The 12,751-nt window shown below is 53.9% G+C and overlaps 1 protein-coding gene and 1 long non-coding RNA gene across 5 annotated transcripts in view; both read left to right on the forward strand.

Moving 5' to 3' along the window:
• Positions 1-7,307: 7,307 nt before the first annotated feature.
• CEBPA (CCAAT enhancer binding protein alpha) lies at positions 7,308-10,089 on the forward strand. Its single transcript, XM_040615463.1, has one exon. The coding sequence runs from the start codon at positions 7,487-7,489 to the stop codon at positions 8,462-8,464; it is 978 nt and encodes a 325-aa protein (XP_040471397.1). The 5' UTR covers positions 7,308-7,486; the 3' UTR covers positions 8,465-10,089.
• An 895-nt stretch (positions 10,090-10,984) lies between these two features.
• The window catches only part of LOC121097977, a 29,950-nt gene continuing 28,183 nt past the window's right edge, over positions 10,985-12,751 (forward strand). For 2 of the 4 annotated variants that reach the window (XR_005831136.1, XR_005831135.1), the window contains exon 1: positions 10,992-12,735. This is a non-coding gene — a long non-coding RNA (uncharacterized LOC121097977). Of the gene's footprint in view, positions 12,736-12,751 lie in introns of all 4 variants that reach the window. The other 2 variants (XR_005831138.1, XR_005831137.1) reach the window with 2 other exon arrangements.

Consider the following 12,751-nt stretch of genomic DNA (forward strand, 5'->3'; position numbering starts at 1 on the left):
GAAACTGATAACAAAACTGTGATCATTTCCAAGCTGAGATTGCCTCTGACTTGCTTCCTTTGTGCATCTGTTGTTCCGTGGTGCTGGTGGTTGCTTTGATCATGGTTTGGATTCATTGGTGATGTCACCGAGTGACTGTAAGAACTTTGCAGAGCTTCCTTGTGACTCTCTTCCTTCTCCCTGCATCCACACTAAGCAGTAAAAGTGCTTTCTATAATATAGAGTCAATACTTATCAAACCTGACATTTTAAAATAAGAGTTGAGTGTGACCCCAGACCTTTCTGCCACAGAAGTCAAATGCTTTATGACATTAATAAAAGAAGGGTTGCACCAAAGGTGTATTGCCTTCATATTTCCAGGTCTTAGTCCTTAATTCCCTAGATACTTTGAGCATCAAATATTTGCAGGCTGGGAATCAAAAACTATGAGCTACTAGATAGTGAGACTATCCTGTTGTCTGACCTGTGAATCACACAATAATTTCAGTGTTAGGAGGCGTGTAAAAAGCCCACCAGATCCTTGAGCTCTCTGAGAGGCCTCATGCAGTTCTCATCCCACCAAAGTCTGCCATGGATTCAGCAATGTGTTATCTGTGGAACAACAGCATGCACTTTTCATATCCATACTATACTACAGGATGTAACATTTTACCATGTTTTTACTCTGTAGATTAATTTTGATCCTTGTAACAGTCTCCTGTAAAGGGGAGTAAAGTTGGTTAAGAGAGGATGAGAACATAGAACTTAGTCCATATCAGGGACTAAATTTTGTGACAGGATGTGCCACATGCTAAAATACATAATTAAGAAATGGGACTTAATTTTTATAAGCTGGCCTTCCTCTTCCTTTCCAGTCCCATCGTTCTTACTTTTCCTGTCTTGTTCTGATTGTAAATTCTTTGTGTAGCAAAGGGATGTCCTTCTATACTTCTGGAAAGTGCCTAATATATTTTGGTATTTCCATAATATAAATTTTTTTGTTTGTTTTTGCAATTACTCCCAGAATAATGTCCACAGTGCATACAAGAACTATCTAAAAAGTGTGATGAAGCCTGAGCCATGCTGTACCATCTCCTTTTTGAAAGTCTCAAAGAGGTCAGCAAAAAGTAACATTTAAGTCAGTAGTAAGGTCTCTCATTGCTTAAGTTGCCTTCTCAAAATGTATTAGCCCATCTTTGTTAATATACCTTCTGAAAACCAGATGATTTGGGATTACTATAAATGGTCTCCTTAAACATTGCCAAAGTTATGCTTAGCCCAGTAAACTACCTTTTGCATTGGAAGAACAATGTTACAGGATGACTACATGGATATTTTCAAAGGATTAATGCAAAGTCAGAACACATGTATGTGTAATAGAAAAACAAGGGTATTTTCTTCTTGTGTGATTCAGTGTTGCATTGCGGTGTTCACATAGGTGTGTTCCGGAACAATTACCAATATATGTATTCAGCCTTAGCTGCTACTTCAGTTAGTATTGCAAATTAGATTTTTAGGAAGAGCTGATAATCATAATATGCTTTGGGTATCAGAGTGAATTAATCATACAAGTGAGGAGATGCTATTGCTCTAACTGGCATGGCTTTGTTAAATAGTGATGCTAACCCAGGTGTGCAGTCCAGCTGACTTCATGCATGACAAGACTATCGAGATGCTGTTATTTTGGTATCTAGTTTTAGGTGCAGTTGAGGACACTGAGATTTGTGAGCCGAAGTTCCCTGCATAGCTCAAGCAGGCACTCTGAGAGCATCTAAATTAAATGGCCAAAGTTGGTGTCACCTCTGTGCAAACACAGGTACAAGTTGTGTTCCAGTTTTCTGGATTTACAAGGAGGTTAGATCTCTGGTTTTGGATCCCCACCTTGGATGTTGCCATGAAAAGTAGCCATCCATATTCTAAGAGTTACAGTCTTCAGAGAGTATTTTGAGAACTCTCTGCCCCTAAAAGCTGTATTTTGTATATGCTCCTTTAAGGATACAATGGCAAAAAAAACCAAACAAACAAAAAAGAAAAGAACGATGTATTCAGAAATAAATATATATTAAGATAAAAACTAATTTAACTTTTCCATTTAAAAGAATTAAAAAAAGCAAGGAAGTGTATGAAAAATATAAAGTTTTTCATTTGTAGGGAAGTAGTAGTCAAACTTTTGCTTGCTCGTTGGTTGTGATATTAGCTCAGCACATAGCAGCGATCAAATTCTTAGCTTTGCTACTTATTTCTTGTGTGGCCTTGACAAGTCATTCCATCTCCCAGTTTTCTAGCTGTGAAATAGAGAGTAATAACACTGCTCCACCTCCCATGGAGATGTAAACGTGAATGAATTAACAATTATGGACTGCTCATGATGAGAGAAACCACTGAAGTTTGTAAGGTAGACAGAAGCCTGGAAAGTAAATTCCAGTGTGAAAAAGGAAGATAATTGTTTAGTCTAAGCTAAAAGAATAGAGAGAGAATGGATGATTTGTGGATAGGCCAAATATTGAGCAAAGGAGTAATTTATGTATACAGTAGGAGAACTGTAAACATCATCCAGGGAAGTCTTAAGGCAAAAGTGATGGCCTAATGCTGCAAAAGAAAACAGTATGGTGAGAGGTGAGGAACAATACGATCATGTGCTTGGTTTTTTTTCTTTCTTTTTTTGGTGATATTTCAACTGTCTGTTCTTTGGAACAGAACTTAATCCTATATCTGAAAAGCATTTGGAATATTCTGGGCACCATGAATATGGTCAGTGAAATATGGTCCTAACTGTAAGAGAGGAACTATGTATGTAATGGCTCATTAACTATGCAAAAATTGTAAACAGATAAACCACTTAGAACTTCACAGACTGATTGCACATGATTACAGGTGACAAGCTAGAAACAGTTTGGGTTATGAGCACCATTTGAATGGAAGTGAGCAGTAATCAGGCAAATGGAAGTGAAAAGTTGCTCCCTGTCAGCTAGCTTGGTAATTGCAAAGCAGAGGGGCCAGAAGTCAGCAGAGCACAAGGACAGCAAGGGTTGAGGACATGGTCAGAGAGATCCTGAAGACAAGGAGAATAATGTGAAAAGGGAAGAGGAAGATAGCATGGATTTGGGTTAGTTCACCTTGGAGCTGTAAACAAGTGTTTCTCCAAAGGAGGGAGGCTGTAATGTTAAGTAAATCATCTGTCATTGGACCAAACTGCAATTCAAAAATGGTAATCGGTCACCAGCTGCCTTTCCCAGCTGAAGGCAAGGTCCTTCTTGTCATACCACCCTGCATACTGGTCTGCTGGTCTGCAAGGCTTTGACATGTGAAGCGTTTTCCTCTGAAAATTATCGTGTGTGGCAGCCTTTATGTGCAGTATTATGTTTCCCCTCCCTGGGGCAGAAAACACAGGAGAGGGGACAAGATTTCATTTTGTCACACCACAACAATTAAAACATTAGATTGCCAGATCTTTATTTGCATAGGAAACTACTGCTGCTCCATCCCTGCCTACTCCCCAGGTGCACTCGGGGCACAGCACTACACCCAGCCTGAGGGTAATGTCCCCTTGTCACTCCCAGGACATGTCCTTTCTGCTCCACAGTGCCCATCCCTGCCCTAGCCAAATCTGTCTCCTTTCCCCCCACCCCTTCTGCAGGTGGGAGAGAGGAGCAGCTGGGATGTGCTGGCATTCACCCCAAGAAGTTTTACATGCCAACAGGACACTCTGGAGCTTTGTCAGTAGCAATGAAATGTTCTAGTTTAACGAGGTAGTAAAATAAACGTGTAATAGCACTCTGATTCTTAACAGGGCTGCCACATGCCATGTTCTGTACATAATTCTGAGCTGCTGGATCAGGGAGCAGAGCACTGTACTGCCCACGCAGCCTATAAAGCCAGCCTGGATCCTGTAGCCAGGTAACCTGTTTTGCAGCCCATGGGAGTCAAAGGCCTGAAAACAGCACAGGAGCCAAGTTCAGGTACAATGAACAGACTTCAGTGTTCTGGTGCAATTAAAAGCTCTTCATAGTCACAAAAATCACTTATTTAAAGCAGATAGATGCTCACGTTCCTCCACGATTCTGGTTTTCTATTCGGTTTCCTTCCCTACTAGCAGCAACCAGTGCAGCTGACTTCGTATAAATGACTTTTGGTGCTGTTTTGAATTGTGGAGTGCTTCCCCCCCCCGTCCTCCCCTAGCTCCCAGACAGCGAGATCTGCTTTGAGATGGAAGAATAGCACCCTCAAGAGTTGACAGCGCTGCTTCAGGGATCCATAGTATGCAACACACATCCTTCCTCTTGTAGTTAAATTAACTCCCTGACACATGTAACCGAAGCAATAAGAACAAAAGTGTTCTGTTGACATAAAATTTGAAATATTTGGTATCAGTCACAGTTGTTGTGAAGGTGCAAATACACACTTGGGCTCGTCTGAGGGAAGATCAGGTTCTGAACATTTTATTTGCCCTCAAAGAAGGCAGGAAAATAAAAAGACAAAGAATTGTTGTATTTGTCCTAGTCTGGGAACCTCATTTTATACAATATTAAAACAATTTGAACAGGAATTTCTGTTTTTGTGTAAAAAGAGATTATTTAAAAGTTCTTAACTTAGATAAAAGTGGTCTATGTAAAAAAAAAAAAAATACTGAGCAAACCAGTCCTTAAATTGTGGGGACTTGTTCGTTAATTACAGTAATTAGGAATGGAATCTGATCCTAAACTTTCTGATTTACTTTGAATTTCTTTTAATATGTGGTTAGGCCTTAATGTCAGAATGATTATAAAATGTGAGAGCATTTTAAGAGTACAGAGGCGTAGGTATTGTTATTAAATGACAAAGTTATACGCTTCTGCTGTTTCATGCAGCACTGACCTTTTATTTTAAATGTCCATGGCCTATTCCTGTTTCTGCTGACTTCAGAGTCGGATAAAGCCTTTCAGAAGCTCCAAGTATAAACTGCTTACCAGCTACTATTCCAGATGATATTTCTCCCAGCAGGCAAAAAGTCCGTCTCTGGGTTTGTCCTTTTTCTGGGAGTCGGTTCACTTGAACAAGCAGAATTTGGGCAGTTGGGTGGAGCTGGGGACATTTTACTCTCCACTCTGAAGCATCCGAGACTTGCTCCTGTCACAGACTTGAGGCTTTTCCTCTGTATCGTGACTTTGTTCAGAGTTCTTCTTACTAGTGTTTTGGTTGTTTAGACAGTGCTACAGCTCCCCACGGGCCGCTGAAGCACCCCAGTGAGGCACTGCTGCTACTGTGAAGGCAACACATACTTTCATAAAATACTGACTGTATATAAAAAGAATTTAGGAATGATTTTTTTTTTTCTGTTGATAGTGAAAAGTGTATTCTGTAGCCTGTAAATTAGCCTGTAAATTAGTGTGTTTCTGTGCTGTAATCACAGAATCTGTTCTCCTGAGGGGATACTAGAGGGCAAAAGCCAACTGACTCTGTTGGCCTTGCTTTTTGGTGGCGGAACAGAGGTTCAGATGTGCAGTGTGTGGTACAAAAACATGGGTTCCTGGTACGTGGTAATTTTGTTTCCTGTTTGACTTTGTCAGTTACTTTTAATTGCAAGGAATCTGTCAGACCCTTTCTGAGCAAGGATTTTACTGTCACAAGCTTGTGTTTTACTGGAACATCCAGAACTAAGAATTGTAGCAGGTTGCGTTTGCATTTTGGTGGGGGGTTGGGGTTTTTTTTGTCTTTTTTTTTTTTCTCCAGTCATCACTAGGATTGAATAATTTTCTCTGCAACTCTCCTCATAGCAGTTGTAAGCCCGCACCTGCTCCAGCGGCCTTGAGTTGTCCTTCCTCTGTGCCCAAGGGACCTTCTGGACCAGCAGAGCTGAATGCCCGCGGGGCTTCCCGAGGTGCACCCGGGAGGTGTGCAGGGGAGGACAGGCACATCTGCCCTGCAGCCTGCCGGGGGTGGCGGCAGGAGGAAACCGCGTCCTCGCCCCTGCGGAGCCGCAGCTGAGACCGGGGCTCCCGCGGCGGCGGGGGCTGCGGCAGGACGGGGCCGGCTGCCCCGGGGGGGGGGCAGACATGCGGCTCCTCTGCCCCGGCCCCGGGGCGGGAGCACCCACCGCCTTCCCCAGGCCGCTAGGACACGGGGTCGGGAAGGCGACCGGGAAGGCGTCTCCAGAGGGGCGGCCGCGGGCCGGGCACACGGCCGGGCTTCCCGGCTCCGGCGGGGAGCGGGACCCGGCTCACCCGTGTTTATCTCGGGTAAACGCCGGGAGTCGGTCCGCGCTCGACACGGGCCGAGCTTGCTGCGTGTGCGTTTTGGGAAATCCGTAATTACATCTACCTGCTTGAGTGGCGCGGGGCAGACCGCGCGGTTACCCCACCCTCCCGGCGAGCGGCGACCGCCGCGGGGCCGCTGGCCCGCAGGTGGCCCGGCCCGGGCTGTCCCGACGCGGAGGGCAGCCCCCCGGGCCTGAGGGGCCGCCGCTCGCCGCGGAAGCTGGCAGGGAGGCCCCGACCGACCGCGCCGAGCCCAGCGGAGCCGGGGAGCCGCCGCTGCCCCCCCCGAGCTCCCCGCCCCTGCCCGCCGGGCGCCATCCGCGGCCGGGTCCTAGCGCCGCCCGGGGCCGGCGCCGCGGGCCCCGCTGTGACCGGGCGGGCCCCGCCGGTGAAGCCGGGCTGCGGTGGGGCGCGGCGCAGCCCACCCCCCGAGCCCGCTCCGAGCCCGCTCGGCGACAGGGCGCTGCCGGCAGGTAAGCGCCGCCGGGGCAGCAGCGCCTTGGGTCCCGCAGGCGAACACGGCGGGGCGAGTGTTCCCGAGCGGCCAAGCGCTCGCAAGAACGCGCGGGCGACGGTGAACTTTGAGCCGTTCCCCGCGGCGCGGCCGAGGAGTCGCCGGGTCGGAGCGCTCGGCGCAGGGGCGGGCGGTGGAAATGTACCGGCCGCCTGTGGCCGCTCTGCCCCGCCGAGCGGCCCCGGGCAGGGAGGGCGCAAAGTCCCCGCGCTGTTTCGCCGGGCCTCTTATCAGCGCGGAGCCCCCGCGGCGGGCGAAGCCCAGCGCCCTGCGCCCGCCGAGCCCGGGGCGGCGGCGGGGGCCGGGCCGTGCGGGCCGCTGGCCCGGCGGCGGCTCCCGGAGGCGGGCGGTTCTGCCCTACCGAGGCGCTAAGACCCGGCTGCGCGGTGGTCAAAGGTTCCCAGCAGGAGGTTGGACACTAGAGGGCGATCCCCGGCCCTGCTGCGGGGGTGTATATATACGGCTCGCAGGACCGAGGCAACCCACTAGCAACAGGGCAGGCAGGCAGGCGGCGAGCGGGGCTCGGGCGGGCTGGGGCGGGGGACGGGCTCCGGGCGCGCCGTGCCGTGCCGTGCCGTGCCGTGCCGTGCCGTGCCGTGCCGTGCCGTGCCGTGCCTGCAGCACCGTGCCGCGGTGCCGTTCGCCGCCGAGGGCCGTGGTGCCGCAGGCTTGGTAGAACCGCCGCCGCCGCTGCCGCCGCACCGTCCGAAACCTGGATTGCAGGAGCCCTTCACCATGTCCGGCAGACTGTAGGTGCTTCATGGAGCAAACCAACTTCTACGAGGTCGATTCCCGGCCCCCGATGAGCAGCAGCCAGCACCACCAGCTCCAGACTCCCCTGCCCGGCAGCGCCTACAGCTACAGAGAGGCTCCCTCGGCGGCGGCACCTGCTGCGGGCGGCGCGGAGCTCGGCGACATCTGCGAGAACGAGAACTCCATCGACATCAGCGCCTACATCGACCCCGCCGCCTTCAACGACGAGTTCCTGGCCGACCTCTTCCAGCACAGCAAGCAGCAGGAGAAAGCCAAGGCCATCCTGGCCGGGGATTTCGACTTCCACAGCATGCATGGGGCCGGCGCCGCCGCCTCGGCGCCGGGGCACCAGCAGCAGCACCACCAGCAGCCGCTCTTCGGCTGCGTAGCCGGCTACATGGACGGCAAGCTCGACCCCCTCTATGAGCGCATCGCCGCGCCCGGCTTGCGGCCGCTGGTGATTAAGCAGGAGCCCCGCGAGGAGGAGGAGGTCAAGTCGGCGGCCTTGTCGGCCCTCTACCCCCACCACGCTCCGCAGCAGCACCCGTCCCACCTGCAGTACCAGATCGCCCACTGCGCCCAGACCACCATGCACCTCCAGCCCGGGCACCCCACGCCTCCCCCCACGCCCGTGCCCAGCCCGCACCACCCGCACCACCCGCACCCCCCCGGCGGCCTGCCCGCCCCGGGCACCCTCAAGATGATGCCCGCGGACCACCGGAGCAAATCGAAAAAGACAGTGGACAAGAACAGCAACGAGTACCGGGTGCGCCGGGAGCGCAACAACATCGCGGTGCGCAAGAGCCGGGACAAGGCCAAGCAGCGCAACGTGGAGACGCAGCAGAAGGTGCTGGAGCTCACCACCGACAACGAGCGGCTGCGCAAGCGGGTGGAGCAGCTCACCCGGGAGTTGGAGACTCTGCGGGGCATCTTCAGGCAGCTGCCCGAGAGCTCGCTGGTGAAGGCCATGGGCAGCTGCGCCTAGCGCCGCGCCGGGACTGGCGGCGCCGCCCTCGCTCACCTATAGATACTATACGTACCGGAGCGCAGCGATCTCAGATTGTTTCGGGGGGGCGGGGGGGAGGGGGTTGGGGGTTTTGTTTTGGTTTTGTTTTGTTTGGTTTTTTTTTAACGATTAACGACCAATACCAGAAGCCAGGCAGCTGTAATATTAAAAGGTTTGTGCCTTAGGGATGACACGCGAAATAAGCTGAAACATGGTGGGTTTTATAAGGTGAAAGGCGAGGGGAAAGAAGAAACTAAAAAGCCCACGTGTCTACACAGGGTAAATAACAATAATAATGACAGTAACGAAGCATGCATAGCAATCCAGATGTGCCTTAAAAACTGGCTGCAGGAGCTGTGGGGCTTTCTGTGCCCCCCAGCCTGGCAGGGTTTGAGGGAGAAGGGTGAGGGCTGGGGTGCCTGGGGGTGCCGGCCAGCCCCCCCCCTCCCCCCCCCCCGGCCCCAGCTGGCCTGCGGTGCAGTAGGCAGGGGCAGCAGTGGCGAGGCCGGTGAGGAGCAGAGGGCTGAGGCCGAAAGACGCGCAGCACCAGACGCCTAGTTTGGAGCGCTGAGGTGCGGGACAGCTGCCGGACTGCTACCAGGACTGTCCCAGCCTGGCTGGGCTGCCTCTGCCAAGCCCTGTCCCCTGCGTCGGCTGGGAGTGGGGCAGAGGCCGCCGCTGCTGCGTGGCCAATGGACAGCCTGGGACTGGTGGAACAGCAGCTTGCAGGGGAGCACGGTGAGCTCCCTCCATCAAAAGGAAGAGCAGCAGTGTCTTGTACTGTATGTCACAACGTGGCGAAGCACAAGTGAATAAATACCTATTGATGCGGGTATTTACTATGAACTTTCAGTGTATTTTGCTTTATTCCAGGACATTTAGCTCCTCTCCAAGTCTCTGTCTGTCCAAGCTGTGCCTCATGTAATGTGAAAGCCTTTCCGTGTATACTAGCTACACTTTATTTTTATTGTATTACTTAGATCTTTGCCATCACACGACTTTCTTACCTGGTGACAGAGACTATGCCCTTGTGCTGCAATGTTATTTTATTATTTGAATGGGTGGGTGAGTGTGAGTGTGTGTTGCCACCTTCATGTTGTCCTGGGCCGGCTGCTGCCTCCCGACCCCCAGGCAGGGGTGCCTGGAGGGGAGTGCGGGGCTGCAGGACACCTGCGGTAGAGCGAGGAGGCTCGTCCCTGGTGCTGCAGCACCTTTGGACTCTGGATCTTCTCCCAGGGTGAGAGAGAAAAATAAACAAACAAACAGGCCCCCTTCCAGGGAGCGCTGGTAGCCGTGCAGAATGTTTCTTCCTCATGTCGTAGCTGCACAAGAATTTGTCCGGTTAGAAATAGTCACGACGGGAGAAAACAAGGCGGAGACATGAAGCTGTCCGAAAGCGTGACAGTGGGAGCACAGTGCTGGGGGCGTGTGTATGCATGTGCTGTGTGCGTATGCAGGGTGTGTGTATGGGTATGTATACATGTATGTATATGCACACATTGGTGGGTTTTTTTGAATTTTGGGGCGGGGGGGAAAGACTGCATATAAAGTTTGTCAGAAGTCCTGGTTATGTTCATAAATAAACAGCATATATTCTACCATAACCATCGGCCTCTCTGTGCGTTTCCAGTTCTTGTTCTGTAGCAGGAGCACACAAGCCCTCGTCTTCCTCGGGACACTTGTCCTGCTCCCCACCAGCGCCCGTGTCCCCGGCCAGCACCGGGGACGAAAACACCTTCGTGCAGCGCAAGTCCCTCGCTTTCGCCCCACAGAAATAAATACACGGTTGCCTTTAAGAGCACGGCAATTTCCTAAATACTTGTGGTGTCAGATGTGGGCCGGTGAGTCACGCTCTGCTTGCCCTTGCACCGCCACGGCTGAGCCGGGGGCTCCTCCTGCCGCCCCCCACCCCCGCCAGGGAAGGCCCCGGGCGGGACGAGGACACGCAGCCCACCGTACGCGGGCCCCGCCGGCCCCGCCAGCCCGCCGGGGGTCTCCCGCGGGGCGCAGGGGACGCGCCGCCACCCGGGGCACGGCGGGGGGGGGGGGGGGAGTGCGAGGGGCGGCCGCGGGCAGGGCCAGGCCCCGCTGGCTCGTCAGCGCCGCCGCTGCCCGGCCCTTCCCGGCGAGGCACGCCCCGGGCCCCTCCCGCCCCCGCCCCCGCCCCCGCCCGGCCGGGTCCGGCCCGGAGGCGTCGCCACGGAGCGCTCCGGTGTCGGCGGGACGAGGGGCACGGGCGGGTTCCGGGGGCACCGCCGGCGGCTCCGGCCGGGCTCCCCGCGGGGACAGCGGCCGTTGCAGCTCCCAGCGCTGCGCCCAGCAGCAGCCGCCGGCCCCGCCGCGGGCTCGCGCCCCGCCCCGCCCCGCTCGAGGCCGCCGGCGCGCGGGGGGCGCCAGCGCGGGAAGGAGCGGCCGTGAGGGGCGGGGGGGCGGCTCCGGCCGGGCCGTCACCTCCCAGAGCTGCCCCGTGGCGGCGGCCGGCCCTGAGGTGAAATAACGACCGGCCTGGCCTGCGGGGCTGCGCCCGGGGGCTGTGAGGTCTGCGGGGCCCCCCGGTCGCCGCCCGTCCGCTCCTCCCCGGGGCTTCGGCCTCGGGCGCTGCCTGCCGGCGGGTCGGCGGCGGCTCTGGGCCGCGCCTCAGGCGAGTGAGGGGAGGCCGCGCCGGGTCCAGTCCCCTTCAGCAGCCACCTGCGTCCCGTTCCCCGGGGAGGGCGATCCACCCGGGATAACCGAGCTCCCCAGCGCTCGCTGCCACCGTGGCATGTCCAGTGTGGCACATCGACGGCAGGGACTGAACGCCCCGGTAGGGTGAACATCTGACACCCAGGCCCACAGCCGGGCCGTACCCCTGCATGGCGGCCCAAGGCGCCTCAGCCCTGGCAGGTGCAGCCCGGCCGCCCCACTCGGCCTCTGGGCCGGCCCCTGCCCCGCTGCAGGCCCCCGGTGCCGGGGGGGTCTGCCGCTACCTGGTGGAGTTCGTGTGGCTCTGCTGGGCGGGGGAAGGGTAAGACTGCTCCTCCAAAACCCACCGCCATACTCGGCTTGCGAGCGCTCGCTGCTCGGATGGGTAGTAGATGAGCGCGGGTCAGGATTAAGTCTTTAATTATTCGGATAGGTGTAAATCGGGGGATTCAGAGCTGGTAATTTTCCAAGGGAAGAGTTAAATTGTAGTGGTGTCCAGTTAAAATAATGACTTTTACTTGTGCTTCCTTCCTCCCCCAGCCCTGCAGAGCTGTACTCCTGTCGGGTATGATGTGCCTTACTGAGTAATGCCGTCCAACGTGTAAAGTGGGGAAACGCTGTTATCATTTGAGCAAAGATTATTGCAGGGTATATGTGGGAGGGACTGTAATCTAGTGGTTAGAGCATGGGAATACAATCCTGGTCGTTTGAGTTATGTTCTGAACCGTGACTCACCGTGTGTGTTTGTGGTTTCAGCAAATCATTTATGGCCTCAGACAAAGCAGATTTTTCCATTAATTTAAATGAATTGTAGATTAAACAGGTCTTCGGTGGCAGAAGAATCAACCGTTCTGTGATTCAAAATTAAGATCACCTATCTACCACATAGGTGTTTCAATAGTTATATAAACACAGCGTGCCCTGGAATATTACAAAGGGTAAATTATTGATAGCAGGAAAGTGTTTAGAGACACTTGCCTTAAACACAGTGCCAAAGCGAGCTGTGTTCCCTAATCCTAACCTTAACTGTAGGCTGAGCCTTCGACAAGGCCCCCAACCGCGGCCTAGACAAAAAAGTTCTCACAGCACGGTGCTCTTTGCAGCCAGTGTTTTGCTTTGGCAGTCCCCCTCCCAGCCCTCTGCAGCTGCAGTTCTGTGTTTTCTCTTCCTCTCAACCCAAACCCTTACCCTGGCACACCGACTGAGCCTTTAAAGTCCCTAAGTCATTGCCCAGGTGAAAAGTTCTCACAGCAGCATGTTCAGGGATGTTTGCCCGAACACCAGGGTCAAAGCGAACAGTACCGCAATGCTCCAGTCTCATGTGTGATCCCGTGCCTTGCCTGTTTCAGCAGCATTTAGGCATGCATTGTAAACGCTGGGTGGTGGAAAGGATTTTTATGCACTGTCTGCTCCAAATATCACAGGACAGCTGGAGCTGGAAGGGACTTCTGGGGATCATCCGTCTAGTCCATCACACTCATGTGAAAACAGCTGCTGCGGTCCACGCTGCTGCAGAAGAAGATGGCAGGCGGAGGCTGTGCTGCTGCAGCGTGCCGCGGGCGCAGCAGGTAAGTGTGGCAGGAC

This window comes from Falco naumanni, chromosome 15 (assembly GCF_017639655.2).
Source record: "Falco naumanni isolate bFalNau1 chromosome 15, bFalNau1.pat, whole genome shotgun sequence".
Classification (NCBI taxonomy): Eukaryota; Metazoa; Chordata; class Aves; order Falconiformes; family Falconidae; genus Falco; species Falco naumanni.

What these genes read in the sequence shown, in the direction of transcription:
- CEBPA (XM_040615463.1), top strand. Translation starts at nt 7,487, where the DNA reads ATGGAGCAAACCAACTTCTACGAGGTCGATTCCCGGCCCCCGATGAGC.